The sequence below is a fragment of the Phacochoerus africanus genome, chromosome 14 (assembly GCF_016906955.1).
Source record: "Phacochoerus africanus isolate WHEZ1 chromosome 14, ROS_Pafr_v1, whole genome shotgun sequence".
Lineage (NCBI taxonomy): Eukaryota > Metazoa > Chordata > Mammalia > Artiodactyla > Suidae > Phacochoerus > Phacochoerus africanus.
Window position 1 is genome coordinate 14,672,168 of NC_062557.1, and position 17,178 is coordinate 14,689,345.

The 17,178-nt window shown below is 51.3% G+C and overlaps 1 protein-coding gene across 3 annotated transcripts in view; it reads left to right on the plus strand.

The window, feature by feature from the left end:
* Positions 1-16,188, plus strand: part of PECAM1 (platelet and endothelial cell adhesion molecule 1) — a 74,007-nt gene extending 57,819 nt beyond the window's left edge. For 2 of the 3 annotated variants that reach the window (XM_047758295.1, XM_047758296.1), the window contains 3 exons: positions 860-916; positions 10,519-10,541; positions 15,162-16,188. In XM_047758295.1, the coding sequence (XP_047614251.1) occupies positions 860-916; positions 10,519-10,541; positions 15,162-15,191 (110 nt within the window). In that variant the 3' untranslated portion in view covers positions 15,192-16,188. The remainder of the gene's footprint in view (positions 1-859; positions 917-10,518; positions 10,542-15,161) is intronic. The other variant, XM_047758297.1, reaches the window with a different exon arrangement.
* Positions 16,189-17,178: the final 990 nt, after the last annotated feature.

Genomic DNA, 17,178 nt, shown 5'->3' on the forward strand with positions numbered 1-17,178 from the left:
AGCAGACCAGAAGGTCACAACCCTGTCTGCAGATTAGATCCCCTGGGAAGCTCTTAAACACCAACGCCAGGGCCCACCCTGAACCAATTCATTTAGCAGCCGCATGAGGCCCTGGTGTTGGCATTTCAAATCTGCTAGCCCTGCTGTCTAGATTTGTAAGCGGGGAGTTCCTCAGTGGCAACAAATCTGACTAGTATCCATGAGGACTCGGGTTCGATTCCTGGCCTTGCTCAGTGGGTTAAAGATCCTGCATTGCCATGAGCTATGGTATAGGTCTTAGATGTGGCTTGGTGTAGGCTGGCAGCTACAGCTCTGATTTGACCCCTAGCCTGGGAACTTCCATATGCCACAGGTACGGCCCTAAAAAGACAAAAAAAAAAAAAAAGATTTGTCAGTGGGTCTCAATCCAGCTGATCCTTAGAGTCACATGTGACGCCCTGGCTCTAACCACAGACCTGGGGTGATTGGGAGGCCGTAGCCCCATCTCCAGAGGGGGGCTGGCAGAGCAGCTGGCCCCGAGGACGCAGAGAAAGAGGGATGGGGTCACCGAGCTGGATGTTGCAGGTCTGTGCTGGGGATACCTCTACCTGGGCCCCCTAGGTCCAAGGTTCCCACACTGGCCTGTGAGCCTCGTACTTCCAAGCTGAGAGTGACACTGGTTAGACTAGGATCTTCTAAAGCTGGGAAATGGCCCAGGCTTAGTGGTGGCAGGGACTCCAGGGGCTCCTGGAGATGGGCACTCGTAGGGGGCGGGGGAGGTGCAGCCTTGCCTTGGGAGCCTCTGACATTCTCCTGCTTCAGCAGTGGACTGACCTGATGCCTGGAGACAGGTGTTGACCTGTGCTTGGTCCCTTTCCAGGTCTGGGAACAAAGGGCACGGAGACAGTGTACAGTGAAATCCGGAAAGCTGACCCTGGTGAGTGAGGGTCCCTAACTCCCCCAGTCTCGGGTTGGGGCAGGGCACCTCCCCCATGGGGTCTTGGGAGTGGGCCAGGAAAAGAAGGAGCCACGGTGGCCAAATAGGGTGGCAGAGTTGTACCAGAGTTGCTGACTCTATACCCCCCAATCCTTAAAAAGTGGCCACAGGTTATATGTACTATTTATTTAGTCAGTGAACACTTACTGAGTGCCAGCTGCATGCCAGGCAAATAGAACCTCATACATTCACACCCAACAGCCAGGTGGACTGGAGCGTGTCCTGGCACCACTGTGTGCTCACAAGATGCTCAGCAGCACTTCCGGCACTTATGACCCTGAGAGGAGCAGCGTGGACCCACCTGTTCCCAGGTGCCAGCCAGGGGGTCTCGGCTGCTGCCCACACGGGCCCTGCTGCACTGGGGCTCCCGAAGGTCTTAAGCTGCTCTCAAGACCTTCAGCAGCTTCAGCCTCTCCGAGAACATGCCGACTTTGAGGGTGGGGTGGGTATGGATCTGCTGCCCAGACCCCACTTCGTGCCGCATCTCCACTGCTTCCTCATGAAGCGCTTCCCCTAGGGACTGAGGCAGCTCCCAGCAGTCACATTTTTTTGTGTAATTATTTATTTTTTATTGAAATCTAGGTGACGTACAATATTATGTTAGTTTTAGGTGTACTGCATAACAATTTGATATCTGCATACATTATGAAATTATAACCATTAAGTTTTAGTAGCCATCTGTCTCCATACAAAGTTATTACATTTTTATTGGCCATATTCCTTATGCTGCATGTTACATCCCCATGACTTTTGGGGGGGGCACACCCCCAGCATGTAGAAAGTCTCCGGCTAGGGACTGAACCCACGCCACAGCGGCAACCCAAGCTGCTGCAGTGACAATGCCAGATCCTTAACCCACTGAACCGCAAGAGAACTCCTCTGTGACTTACATTCGTATAACTGGATGTTTGTACCTCCTGAGTCTCTACAGCTATTTTGCCCATCCCCCACCTCTCCCTTCTGGCACCAACAGTTTGTTCTTTGTATCTATGAGTCTGTTTTGGCACAAAGACTACTTTTAAATTCTGAAAATAAGTCACAACCCCCAAAACATAAACACTCTGGGGAAAACAGTCACTATGTAGCTATCTTGCTCTGTACAGCAGACCCCTATTTAAGGGATCTCTTTGAAAGAGAATGAATTAAAACAGGCTGGGAAACTTCCCTAAAGCCCGGCTACCCCAAGGGTGGTCCACAGACGGCTGCAAGGGTCTCAGGCCCACCCCAGACCCACAGTCAGAATCTCCAGGATCTGAACTCCAACAAGTTCCCACATATTTCAGATGCTTCAATATTTGAGAAGCACTGTCTTACTCGAGGAGCCTGCTTTACTTGTTATCTGAAAGAGAAATCATCCTTCCATTAATTAATCTTTTTTGTTTTGTTTTGTTTTTTGTTTTTTGGTCTTTTTGCCATTTCTAGGGCCGCTCCTGCAGCATATGGAGGTTCCCAGGCTAGGGATCTAATTGGAGCTGTTGCCGCCGGCCTACACCACAGCCACAGCAATGTGGGATCCGAGCCGTGTCTGCGACCTACACCACAGCTCATGGCAATACCGGATCCTTAACCCACTGAGCAAGGTCCAGGATTGAACCCGCAACCTCATGGTTCCTAGTGGGATTCGTTAACCACTGATCCACGACAGGAACTTCCAATTAATCTTTTTTAAAGTGACATTTTCGTGGGTAGCAGAAACTCAGCCCCATGGGAAACTTGACCCTGACCGAATGATTTTTGAAAACCATTTCCTGGGGAGTTTTTGGCTTCAGTATCTCATTTTGATTCTTAATATATTCAGAGCTAGCAAAACACAAAATTGGAAACAGGCTTTCTCTGTCCTTCAGTGCAACAGAAAGCTAAAGTTCAGATAGGGTTCAAGGTTGGTCCTCTTAGGCAATTGCATTAAGATGCCCCCCTTTGCTATCCTCATGGTCCCTGAGGTGGCTCTCTTTCAGTTGCTTTGGTTAGGCAAAACCTCACATTTATTAAGCCCTTACTGTTTGTGCTAAATGGTCTGTATTCTGTGATCTCTTTCAATCTGCCACAATAAATCCCATTTTTCAGGTGAGAATGCTGAGGCATAGAGAGCTTCAAAGCATTTGCCCCAGGTTAGGGTTAGCTTCCGAGAACTGGCCCACCCCGGAGCTGGATTCCATGGCCCTGATCAGTGAACTGGTCAGTTTTGGTTTGAGACAAGGGAAACTGGTGGAGTGTGAGTGTGGAGGCCACAGGGGACCCCGGCCGTTGGAGGCCTGGGGTCTGCGGTCACCTGAGGCCAGTCCTCGAGGCCCCATGCAAGTGGGGATGTCCACAGCCAGTGTGGATTCCAGAGGACTGGTGTTCGGGACCTGCAAATTCGCCTGACCGAGGATGGATGAACCAGAAAAAAGCAGTGAGAGCACTCAGTGGAGTGGGTCAGGGAAGTGCCCAGAAGGCTTCCTCCTGCCCCCACTGGTTCTCATTTGCCTCTAGCTCAAAATAACCCAAAGTGGCATGTTTCAAGAAGTACACTCTGGGTTTCTGCTCTGCTTTAGGGCAGCTGTTCAAGTCAGTTCTCAGGGTCTCCAAGCTGCTTCTAGATGCCTGAGCCTTAGTTCCTGGCTCCTGGAGCCTGACTGCGCCCTCTGGCCTCCATCTGGAACAGACTGTAGGCAACATAGAACCCAACCCAGTAGGGATTCGAGGTGGCAAAGGGCCCTGTCTTGCTGGGAACCTCTGAGCCCCCTCCAGGTACTGCCTCCTCCCAGCTGTGTGACTTTAGCCAAGATGCCTAACCCCTCTGAGACTCAATTTCTTTAACTGTTCACTGGCAATGAGATTGATTGAGAGAAGGTGAGATGGCATCAGGGGAGATGGTGCCAGTTACCCCAAGCAAGCCATACATTTCACTAAAACCCCCATGAGGAAATCATGCCCTGGAGTTCAGAGCCTGGCCCCGGGCAAGCCTAGAGCTCCTCCAGGCTCCCAGACCGGGACACTCCCACGGCGTTTCCTGGGCCATCAGGGGTCACTTGTGCTTGGGTCTCTCTACAGTCTGGTCGCTAACCTGGCAGCTGGCCCCTGCCCCGGTGTTGTGGGCAGAGCGAGCCCTGGGTCTTGTAGCCAAAACCACATCACTGCTGCAGTAGCCAGCGTCCTGGGTACCAAGGGAGTTCCTGTTCCTGAGTTTCCCACTCTGCTGCTGCCCAAGGGGAGGAGGCTGCAGCCTTGGTGACTTCTCGTCCCTTTCTCTCTTTTCCTCTGTCAGACACTCACTTAGTCCACAGAAACATCATCGGGTTGATGGAAGCTCTGTCATTACTCTTGCTTTGCACATGGGCAACGGGGCTCAGAGGTGAAATAGTTTGTCCTGGTCCCAAGGCCAGTGGTGGCGGAGCAGGGAGCAAGTGCAGGCAGCCGGCTGCGGAGTGCTGTTCATCACAAGCCTCTTGTTTCCTCTCTGTGCTGCCATTGGTTTCCACTTTGTCACCAGCCCAGTTCAACTCTGTCTACTTTAGAAGTTGGGTGACTGCCTGGTAAGGTCTGGGTGAGTCATGGAGCCTCTCAGGACCTGTCACCTCCGTGAAGTGAGGGGCATGGGCTCTAATCTAGACCAGGGTTCTCCAGGACTGTTAAAATCCAGATCATTCGGCACCCCCTCTGGAGTAACTGTATCTGGGGTGGGCTGAGAATTTGCACTTCTGACAGATTCCCGCATGCTGCTGCAGCTGCTGGTCAGGGGATACACTTTTAGAACCACTTTCTAGATGCTCTGGGTTGCTTTGTGACTGTACCACTCTGAGTTCTGCTCCGCTTCTTGTTTGAAGGGGCAGAGTCTTCCTCCCCAGCAATCCTGGAGTGTTGGCTGGCAGAGATTGCCCAGGAATGCTCTGTGTGTGTGTGTGTGTGTGTGTGTGTTGAGGGGAGGGTGTGACCCACCATAAAAAAAGGCCCTGGTGGGGCTGGGTCTCCGGGCCGGTCAGTGAACAGGCTGAGTGCAGAGCTGGGTCTTATCTGACCTTTCCTTCTTAGTTTTTTATTCTTCCCCACCATCATGTCTCCGTTCCCACCATCTTCCCACCAGCCACACTTCAGGGCTGGCTATTTTGGGAAATGGCTCACAGGGCGTAGTTCTGGCTCTTAGACCCCCTTTTTCCCCTGAGTGATACAGAGGAAAACTGCTCGTCTAGATAAGCAAAAGGGCATCGGCAGGCCTGCCTCCAAGAAGCAGCCCCAGGGCGGGGCTCTGGGTAGGACCAGGGCCCTGGAGAGTGTTGGGGATCTTGCAGGCCACGGCAGGCACCAGTTCTTTGCAACTTTGGCTTTAGGCTCTACGCTTAGCTTTTTTTTTTTTTTAAACTCCGGTAAAATATGCATAGCACTTGCCATTTTCACCCTTTTTAAGTGTACCTTGCAGGGACACTAAGTACATTCACATTGCCGTACAACCATCCCACCATCCATCTGCAGAACCTTTTCGTCTTTTCCAACTGATCCTCCGAGCCCATTGTGTTACTTCCCCATTCCTCCCAGCCCCCAGCCAGCACCACTCTGTGTTGTATTTCTGTGAATTTGAGGATACTCAGCTTTTTTCATCTGTCAAGTCAGGTGGTTGAATGAATGATCTTAAGTTATCTTCCAGGCATAACATTCAGAGAGGCTCAGTGTCCTGGTGTTTGGAAATGGTCATTTGCCTTGGTCACTCCAGACCCTGGCCCTGAACATCTTGGTGGGGGGGGGGGGGGGGGTGCCCTCAGTCACTTCTAAGAGTCACTCCCCAGGTCGCTGGGAACCAGTCCTAATCTTTTACCCTCCCTTGACTCCAAGTTTGCCCTTCTAATCTGAACTAAGTCCTGGGTCTCAGGGGCCGTCTTACTGCATTTCTGTTGCATTCGTGTCGGTCAGAGGCCAGCCTGGATGGGTCTTTGTACCGTAAACCTAATGGAACACATCCTAAGTAAGAGACTGGGGTTTGGTTTGGTCTCAGCACCACCCCTATCAGGTTATAAGACTTGGCCCCACCCCTCACTTCTCTTGGGCATGAGGTTTCTCATTAATTCTCAGTGACATGCCCTCGGCTTCTGAGGAGGTGCTGCAGGGCGACCATCTCAGTGCTACTGGGCGGTGTACCTGGCCCTTGAGGGGATAAGGGCTGAGGTGGGCAGGTGGGCTCTGTAAAATGCGAAGGAGGTGGCATCGTGCCCACTCTTTGTCTCCAGCGGGGTCTTGGCCACGCCCTGCATGTCTGCTGTGCTATTTGGAACCTACTCTTTTGCTGACACACAGCTGAGCTAACATCGTCTTGTCCAAGCAATTAACTCTTAGTCCAAGGCAGGGAAATTTCCAACTTGGAGCATTTTTGCTTTCCAGCCATAATCTGTTTTGTTTGTTTGTTTGTTTGTTTGTTTGCTGCATATTCCCTGCTTATTAGGGGGAAAAGAAGAGGGCTTCTCTGAACTACAAGGACAATCAGAGAAAGACCAAATTGAGCTCGGCCTAAGGAAAAGAGAGTTCAGGCCCCAGGACACAGCCAGAATGGGTGCACAATGAGATTTGGCCTCTCATTAAGTTTCAGCTTTCTTAGGGAAATGGAGAAAAAGCTGATAATTTCCTCATCTTTTAGATCCACAAGTTTAGCACTTAAGGGTTGGTTTGGTTTTTCTTTTTTGGCTGCCCTGCGGCAGATGGAATTCCCGGGCCAGGGATCAGATCCGAGTCCCAGCTGAGACCCACGGCGCCCGTCCTGTTGCGTCACAGAGGGAACCTCACATGTAAAGTTTTTTAAAGTTCTTATTCCCTTTTCAGTTGTTTGCATGAGGTTAGGATTTGCAAACCCCAGTCAGCAATAGAAGCTTTAGTCACAGTTAATGATTTGGCCGACCAGAAATGGAAAAATGGGTCTGTTTTTATGTCCCTTATTTAGCAGTCATGTAGCTGCTCCTAGGAAGCAGAGCATGGAAGGAAAGCAGTCCAGCTTATGGCCTGGTACTCTTCTCTCAGCGCCTGACTAGAATCAATTCACTCCCATCCCCGTGGCCTCAGACCTTCTGCGGGATAATCTGTTACTTAGCTGAGTTCTCCTGGTTTAGATGGAGGCATCTTCCCAGGGTTTGTTCATAGCCTGGTGCTCTGGGTTAAGAGCCGCCCTGGGGTTCAAAAGCCACCCCCACCCCCACCTCTTCCTCCTCTGACTGGTGCGGACTAAGCCAAGGGAAGTTTTGATTTTCTTTTCCTCCTCCTTGTCCTCCTAGTGACAGGAACTAAAAGAGATAAACTGTAGCTGGGGAGAGAGCCTCTCCGTAAATGCGTGGTTACCCGTGGTGTCTTCAGTTCTCTCAGCCTGTGTGAACTGGAATGCCTGGCCAGCCAGCAGTGTGGATCTTTACTCTGATTCCGCCCTTGACGGTTTTGCAGCGCTCCAGCTTATCCTCAAAGTGCTTTATAAGATGCTTTGCAGTTCATCCAAAGCATAGCTTGTGGACATATCTATTTACAGCAGTTTTTAAGACAGAAGGGCAAAGCGATGTATTATAATTAATGAGCAATGCCGTCGAGTTCTTCTGCCTGAAAGAACTCAGGTCTGGGATAAGATTTTCACAGCCGAGAGCAGTGGTTCTCAACGCAGGGACATTTGGCAACATCTGGGGACATTTTTCATTGTCACAATTTGGGGGGCCCGGGATGCTGCTGAACATCTTACAATGCACAGGACAGGCCCCACGACAAAGGATTTTCCAGCCCAGAATGTCAGTGGCACCAGCGACAAGAAACTCTGGTTTGGAGGACCTCACTTCCTGTGACTCCTCTAAGACGAAAGCTGGATTTCCTCTCTAGAGGCCCTGCGGCCACCTTGGAGGTGTCCTGGGCACGTCCCACTTGAGGGCTCATGGCTCTGGGAAGAGATGCCGAGTCCTGCTGCAGACACTAACCTGTGTCTTTCCGGCTAGACAGGACCCTCCTGCCTCACTCAGCCTCCCTCTTCTGCTTCCACTTTGCCTGGAATTCAGATTTCCAGGATGCTTCTTAAAGGAGCAGAAATGCCGTATGCCAAGAGCGGCTAATCATGGAGAAGGGACTGAAGAACAGAGGGCCCCCAGGCCATGTCCCCTCTGGAGGGAGAGAAGAGCACTCAAGGGCCCATCCTGACCAGTCCTCTGAGGCCCAGAGCAGGCCCGGCCCGCAAGGGGCGTCTCCAACCTCAGAGTGCAGGGGGGTAAAACCTGCTCCACGGAAAAAACGGGTGTTACCCACCAGACTCTAGTACCGCGAAGCAACAGAACAACAAGCGTGCAGAACTGGGTCCTCAATCAGTGTTATCAGCGCGCTCCAGTTTTCGTATTGGGTGTCTGAGCTGCTTTAGGAAGTGCAGCTTGAGGCTCTTGTCCTCTTTGTCTGACTCCAGAGCCCCTCAGGACTTTAGGGGAGCGGGAAGCATGGGATCCTTTGGGTCCTCCCAGGTCAGATTTGGGTTGGGGGTGGGGTGCTGCCCACGGCCTCACTCAATGTGTGGAAGTTTACACAATGGCTCAATTTCTTGGTCGGGCTGATTCATCCATTTGGCCTTTGACGCCTGCCTCTGGCCCAGCCAGGACAGAAGGGGGCCCCTTAGGAACTTCTGGCCCTGTTCCCTCTAGAGGAGACGCACAATGGGGCTGTGATAAGACAGGGTTTGAGGGGGAAGTGGACTGGTGGAAACAGGATATTTTTAAGTTAGAGAAAGAAACAGAAGGTTGTGACTCCCGTTGTGACAGTTGGGCCCTGAGACTGCCCAAGATTCAGAAGGGACCGGATTAGAGCTTGGACGGGGGGCGGGCGTGGAAACTGGGGCCCCTTGGGTGGCCTCTCTCGAGGAAGACCGAGGAGTGGCTGTGGGGAGGGGGGGTGCTGGTGCTCTCCATCCCCTTCAAGAATGGCCGCACCTCCTCCCGGGCCTTCCCCAGGCTTCTGTGCTCAGAGCCTTGTCCATATGGGCCATTTGGGGAATCAGCCCCAATGCACAGGCCACTCCCCCTTCAGAAACTCTGCCGTTAGTTAGCGAGGCCAGGTCCTGTGCAAAGGGCAGATCATCCCCCTCTTGCCTCTTGTAGTGAAAACCATCTCTAACCAATGCAAGTGGGTTGCTCACCTTCAACGCAGTGTCCCCTCTTCTCATTGGTCTTTCTCACCCTCTTCCGGGCATGCTTGGCATCGCCTTCTGGCAGGGCGGCCAGTCCCAGTGTGCGCTCCGGCCTGGGGACGGTGTGGTCTCTGGGTAGCTGAGACGAGGCTCCCTGGGGGAAAGGGATGTGGCGGCCCGTCCTTCAGGCAGCACCTGGACCACAGGTGCCAAGGGCATTGGCCCTGTTTCTGCCTTCTCCACTGACCCCACTCCCCCACTCCTGGGAAGAGACAAACCGATAGGAAGTATGGAAATAGCTTTATTCCCAAAGAGGATCCTGGCAGCATTATTTACAATAGCAAAACCTTGGAAAGAACCTAAATTTTTAAAGGTAAGGAACTGGTTAAGTAAATAACTGCGTATCCCTGGAATGATGGTTACACAGCCACTAGAACATTATGTTTAAGAAGGTACCAGGAAAAAAACAAACAAAAAAACTCCAAAACAAAGAAGGTACCAGGAAATGTTTATAAAATCACATTATGTCTGGAGTTGCCATGTGGCTCAGCAGGTTAAGGATCCAGTGTTGTCACTGCAGCAGCTAGGGTTGCCACTGTGGCACAGGTTCAATCCCTGGCCCAGGAAGTTCTGTGTGCCATGGGTGCAGCCAAAACATATATATATATATGTCTGTATGTTTCACATTACGTGAAAAAGAAAGACTATAAAATGGCAGACTATAATTATAACTACCCCCCCCAAAAGCCCCCTACACTTAGTGGAAAATGACTGGAAGACATTTTAGTCAACAGTGGAACCAGAGTTAATATTTACCTGCTTTCTATGTTTCTGTAGTTCTCAGGGTTTTGTTTTTTTTGGTTTTTGTTTTTTTTCCCAAAATAACATGCGTTATTCATTCTTTTCACAAACCGTTTAAAGCGTCAAATGTCGGAGTTCCCGTCATGGCACAGCGGAAATGAATCCAACTAGGAACCATGAGGTTGCGGGTTCGATCCCTGGCCTCACTGAGTGGGTTCAGGATCGGGTATTGCCGTGAGCTGTGGTGTAGGTCGAAGACACAGCTCAGATCTGGTGTTGCTGAGGCTGTGGCATAGGCCAGCAGCTATAGCTCCGATTGGACCCTTAGCCTGGGAACCAACATGTGCCACAGGTGCGGCCCTAAAAAGACACACACAAAAAAAGTCAAATGTCAAACTGCCAGGGATTTTATATGTTTGTCATATGGAGCTACAGGGCCCCGGGGCAGCTGTCTGTGGGTAAAGGAGTCGTACTGGGAGGGTACCCAGTGAGCTTGAGGGTCTGGCATCTCCTGCACCACCACCCCCTCCCTCCCTCTTTCCCTTCTGTTCAGACTGATCCACACCCCCTGCCAAGATTTTGGGGTGGAGAAGCCTAACATGTGCTCTTGGTATTGCTCACCTCCATGATTTCTTTTGTTTTGCAGATTTAGTGGAAAACAGATATTCTGTAAGTACACATTTCCTATGCATTATTTAAAAAAAATACTCCATCGAACAGTGAAATATTTTCAGACTCACCCCGGTTCCGCAGCCCCACCAATTCCACCATCTCTTTTAGACCAGGAGCCCCGGCTCCTCTGACGAGCCTGGTCCTCAGGTTAGCCAGGTGTCCAGGCCAGTTGCGATCTTGAGATTCTCTCCCACTGTCTCCATCATGACTGCTCAGCCCGCATGTGAAGGGAGAGCCTGGAAACCCCACACTGGATCGGGAGTCCAGGGCACTCAGCTCCAGGCTCGCAAAGTCCCTCTTTCCTCCAGAGTCTAGGTCCTTGGAAAGCAAGGCAGATGGGGGGGTGGGGGAGGGGGGGGCCGGGGAGGCCTGGAGAAGTGAAGCATCCGACAGGTACCCTCGCACACAAGACCCTCTGTTGCAGGGGGCGCTCAAGGTCTTTGACCCTGTGAGGGAATCAGATTTCCGATCATGGATGAGAAAGCAAAGTGATAACAGCTCCTCCGAGACCCTGGAAACAGCGGGGCACTTCCTTCTGCCTGGTTAGCTGTCTCTTCGCCAAGGAGGGGTCATTTAGAATGAGCCCGTACAGCAGCACAGCATCCAGGTAGAGAGATCAGCAGGGCAGAGGCGTGAGGGATGGAGCAGTTCCCGGCAGCTCAGAATAGCAGCAGACAAGGGTGAAGGTGACAGGGGAAAGAAATCGGGGCTTGCTTGTGACGGGCTCCATCACCTCTGATGAGGTTTCATTCTGTAGGGAGGAGAGGACTTAGGAAGCTGCCCTTTGGCTGATGGGGATGAGGAAAAGAAGGGCAGAGGTCCAGATTCAAGTTTTGCAAAGACCATTCTGCTGTATATAGAGCCCAAGGAAGTATGTCTGGTCACGTGTGATGCAACATGATGGAGGATCGTGTGAGAAAAAGAATGTACGTCTATGCGTAGCTGAGTTACTTTGCTGTACCGCAGAACTTGACAGAACATTGTAAGTCAGTATAATTAAAAAAACCAACTTTAAAAATTAAGCATACTAAGAGATTAACAGCAGTAGCTAATAACAAAACAGAACGATTATAACAATACACTGTCATAAAATTATGTAAATGTGAAAAAAAAAAAAAAAGAGTTTTGTTTGCAACCCCCCCATCTTCCTGCTCCTGACCTTTTTATGAGCGGCCCAGCCCTGCAGGAGTTAGCTAACTGAGCAGCTAGCATCTTCAGAAACCAGAAGTTTGTCTCTGGAACCACCTCTTTAAGGTCTGGGAAGAGCTTTGAGCAGGATTGCTGGTAGCCCTTCCAGTGGGCCCCCAGGCTTCCTTTGTTTTGCCTGAGTCTGAATTCTTGTGAAACAGAGAGCTCATTATGCCTTTGACGGGCAGGATGCCGCTGACATTCTTTTTATGGAGGAAGCCTATCAATTTAAGGAAAAGACGAATGAAGCGAATGTCCTTTTCTAGCCTAGGCCCACCCAGATTCCTGAAGGCAGATGCTATTGCATGGGAAGGACTGGGGGCCCAATTTATAGGTGAGAAAACTGAGGTCTGAATTGGCAGAACAGCTTGCCCAGGGACACCCGGCTTGCTAACAGCAGAGCCAGAACTAGAAACCTAGATTTGGGAGTTCCCATTGTGGCTCAGCAGTCACCCAACTAGTATCCATGAGGATGCAGGTTTGACCCTGGCTCCGTTCAGTGGGTTAAGGCTGTGGTGTTACTGGGGTGTAGGTCACAGAGCAGCTCAGATTCTGAGTTGCTGTGGCTGTGGTGTAGGCAGGCAGCTGTAGCTCTGATTCGACCCCTAGCCTGGGAACTTCCATATGCCGCAGGTGTGGCTGTAAAAAAAAAAAAGGGAAGAAACCTAGGTGTCCAGATGTCCCTGGCCAGTCCACAGCATGAGACTCCCTCCAAGAAGTGACGTTACTGTTCCAGCCTTTGGCCTTGAAAGAGTGACGATTGAGAACCTTGTTCCATGGGCCTTGTGGGACCCAGATAAAGAGATGTTCCCCCGCCACAGCACGCTGGGCTGGGTCCACCCAAGGCAGGTCTGCTGGACCTACGGGATCGACTTGACTTTGTCTCCTCTCCCATCGGTCTCTCTGGACAAACGCTCTGAGCTCTAGGACAGACAGAACTGTCTCTTTCCCCAGGAGATTGCTCCCAGCATGTTCCTGAGAGCTCACCCATGGCGGGTCCTGCTCCCCCACATAATAAAGCCTTTTGAGGGGAGCGCAGGGGTTCCCAGCCGTTGGGAAAGGAATTTTGAGCCTTTAAGTGAATGCATTTTGTTTGTGAAAGAAGCAGGTATAGTCTCGCTAATAATCTGCGGGTGAGGGTCAGGAGAAAATTAATTGAATTGCCCAGCAGGGAAATGGGAGGGGATTTCCTTCCTGAAATCAAACCTGGCGATCATTCTCAGTTGTTTAATGGCCATTGCTTCTGAAAACATATTGGAGGAAATATCTTAACAATGAGATAGCCACTTAGCCAAATACTAATTTAGTATTTTGTTTGACTTGCTTCAATGGCACTTTCTGACTTCATTTTTCCTCTGCCATTTTTGCCTTGTTTATAAATCATGTTTGTGGCCCAGGCAGACAGATAACGTGAACGAGAACACGTTGTCCTTAAAGGGATGAACCTGGACCTGCGTGGCTCTCAGGATCTTGGAGAGAACTTACCTTCTTACTAAAAAAAAGGCAGTCCCGGCTTACAACTCACCTTCCTCCCTCTGGGGCGCCAGCAGGCAGCTGGACGGTGATGGGAAAGGCCCGGAGCTGGGGTTGAGGGACTGAGGCGTGAATTCCAGTTCTCCAGCCAAGCCTAAGCGTCCCCATCTGCAAAACGGAGGTGGCCATGACAACAGAAATAGTCAGAGCTACTGACTAAAGAGCGTCTGAAGGGTTAAATGAGACACACACGTGCGAGATACTTCCAACTGCGAACCAGCACCAGCGTAGAAAAGCTAGTCGTTAATCTAGTTTAAAGTTCTTTTCCTCAAACGCTCTGGCAGCATAGGGTGTGGATGGGGAATTTACCTCGCTTGGCCCTGAAACGCCCTGGTCACGTGAGTGGAATGTAGGCGTTGCTGACCCAAGGCACAGGCTTCACCCCCAAGCCAGCTTTGACTGAGGAAGCAGAGCCCCACCTTAAAACCCGACTTTTCCCTCATGGCTCTTTGTTATTCGAGTCACTTTGAGCAGATTTCCTAACCTCTCGGGGCCTGGGTTCCTCATCTGCAAACTGGAGGGGAAAAAATCCTCTCACTTGGTTGCTGCAAGGGTTCAGTGAGCACCCAGCACAGATCTGGTTCACTGGGAGTGCTGAGAAGCAGCCCATTCTAGACGCCAGGAAGTAGAGACCCCAGGAGTGTTAGAAGCAAAATGACCTTTGAGAGTGTCCATACCACGTTCCGGCCAGAAGTGGGAAGCCTTCTTGGCCGACAGCTGGCTTCTGATTTAAGCACAGGCCTTGGATGTGAACGTGTTCACCTTTATTTCAAAACCCCCGGATCACTGATGACCGTGGCCCAGCCCGTCTCATGTGGGCAGCTGGTCCTGCGGCCACTCGCCGAGCACTCCCTTCCCGGGAAGAGGGGAGCGGAGGTGAATGGGGAAGGACTTGGTCTGGGGCCTGCAGAGCAGAGGAAATGGAGTCAGGGTAGCTGCCAGGACTGGCGGGCCTCCAGCTCCTGGAGCAGACACAGCTCTCTTGGCCTGCTGGCCTGGGTCTCTCCTGGCAAACGAGGAACAGAGCCTTGGCCTTCCAGCTGGCGCCCCACGGGCTTTCATCCTCTTCCGAGAGGCTTCTCAGACCCGGCAGGACCAGATCAAAACAGGGACTCCATCTCAGCCAGCCCTCAGGGAGACAGACAGCCCGGCCATGGGGTCCCCAGACCTGATTATCCCCTCGACTTCTCCTGCTCTGACTTCCCGGAGTCCCACGTGCAGCGGGGTGCCATGTGCTCACAGAGGGCCCAGAGCCCTGGACTCAGATGCTGCCTGCTCTTTGGGAGTCACTCTTGCCCAGGGCCCCTCTACGCCAGTATTTCCCAGCATGCTCCACTCTAGCCTCCTTGCTGCATCCATTCATCAAAATCCACCCCACCTCACTGCCCAGCTAGCAACACCATAGCCATAGGGATCCGAGCCGCGTCTGCAACCTATACGGCAGCTTGCGGTCATGCCGGATCCTTAACCCACTGAGCGAGGCCAGGGATTGAACCCATGTCCTCATGGATGCTAGCTGGGTTCGTTAACCACTGAGCCATGACGGGAACTCCCCAGTCCTTCATTTTTAAAATTTAAAAACAGACCTAGAAAGGGTTCACCTCATGTTGAAGGCAGAGCTGGAGCAAGGAACCAGGTCCCTCTTAAGGTTACTAGCCTTCCTCTGGAGTGCGCAGTGGGTGCCTGATGAAGTGGGTTGCCAGCCCAATGTGCTGTGTGTCCGTGGGGAACAGAGGCTGCAGGCGCTACACAGCAAGTGTGGAAAGAGGAGAGATGAGTGTGGGCTCTGCAGTTCCTTTGTGACGTGCTCTCTGCTCTTTGCATATCTGTCCCCTTGGGCCAGGCTTCCATCCTGACGGGTGTGACCATAGTGTGTCTTGTTTCTTGTCGCCGCAGAGAACGGAAGGCTCCCTTGATGGGACTTAGGACCGCAGAGCAGACGCTCCTCTCCGGGAGGACACCGCATTCCGAGAAGAGCGGACAGTCCCTGTGTTCCAAGAGTTTTGCGCACTTATTTATGAACCTGCCCTGCTCCCACTGAATGTAGCAGTTCCTCAGGCCAAGTCACCACTTCTTCAATCCATCTTAGCTACATTTATGCTGGGTATAAAGAGAGAACGGTGGGGCTGGTTAATTTCCCACCCGGCCCACCTCCCACCACATTGGAGCATCCCTGGGAGTGGAGAGCAGCTGCCGGAGGTTCAGAGTAAACTGGCCATGGGGATACTTTGAAACTTGAATATTTTGTCTTGTACAGAGATAAAGAACTTTTCCAAGTACCCTGATACACGGAAACCAGTATCTGATTTATAGTCAATCACTTCTAGCGAATGGCCTGGCGTAGGGGCTAGCTTTTCTCTTTGCCTGTGGTCCTTCTGAGGTCTGTGGTTCTAGGCAGTCCTTGTTTCTTGGAAGTACCGGGCATGGACTTGACAGCTGCACCCTGTCCCCTCTGTGACCTCACCTGCCACAAATGCGAAAACAGAGCTGCTCGGGCACGACCCCTTTGAGATGCCGACTTGAAGACAAGGTTCCTTCTGGGCGATGCACCAAATTGAAAATGAAGTTGGACGAAGCACAGATGTTCTTAAGCTGTTTTTCTCTCCCCTTTCTTTCTCTTTCTCTACCTGCTGAGGGCTAAAGGATGGGAAGATGGTAGCCTACAGTAAATACTTTTTTTAATAGAAAAAGGAAATGCATATTTTTCTTACTAATTTTTAAAAATGTATTCCTTGCTAAAGGAATGGTCTCCCGAGATCTTCCGACGTTTCTGATGGTGTCTTGAGTGGATGGACGGTGGGCTGCAGTGGGACCGCCCCAGTGAGCACACCTAACCGAAACCACTTCCCCTGTCCTCCTCGGCGACACAGTCGCAGGGACCCGGCAGGGTGCTGTATTAAATAAATTTGATCTTTACTCTTCACAGACCTGTGAGATGTCATCTTCTGAGAGCCCCACACAGATGGAATATCTGTAGTGCCCAGGGACCCCTCAGATCATCGGAAGTCGCAGAAACAAGCAGGTCTCATCTCACACAGGCCAGGGCCTCTGGGGCCTTCCCTCAAGTCACAGGTGGTCTGAGTCATTAATATCCATTGGCAGGTGCTTCAGTGTTTGCTTCCCAGCTGACGACTGCTAGGCTCTTGTCAGATTGAGCGAAAAAAAAAAACAGAAAAAAAACTAAACTAAAACCCGGGATGCCCATTTATATTTGAATTCCAGATAAACAACAAATAACATTTGAGTATAAGTATGCCCCATGTAGGGAGTTCCCATTGTGGCTCAGTGGTAACGGGCCTGACTAGTATCCATGAGGACGCAGGTTCAATCCCTGGCCTTGCTCAGTGGGTTAAGGATCCGGCGTTGCTGTGAGCTGTGGTGTAAGCTGCAGGCACAGCTCAGATCTGGTGTTGCAGTGGCTGTGGTGTAGGCCGGCAGCTGCAGCTCCGATTTGACCTCTAGGCTGGGAACCTCCATATGCCACGCCGGAGGCCCTTAAAAAAAAAAAAAAAATGTTTGGGACATACTTATACTGTAAAAGTATTCATTTATCTGAAATTCAAATTTAACTAGGCATCTTACATTTTATCTGGGAATCCCACTGGCAAAGCATCCTCCAGCCCTTGAAGGCTCAAGACCCCTTCCACTGTGGTCTTAGACCAGACCTCACTGCCCCACCCGTTGGGCCTGAGGCAGAGAGAGATCTGAGTGTGTGTCCTGGCTCTGCCAGCTTGCAGCTACAGAAACGTGAGGGAACCTCTTAACCCCTGAGCTGCAGATTCTTCATCTCTGAAATGAGGAGGTTAGATGACACGTTCTTAGCATTTGGAGGATCTTGATTCCTTTCGAAATGCGATGGAAGCTAGGGACGCACACACTCAATGTTGTATCACAAAGACGCTATACGATTTTG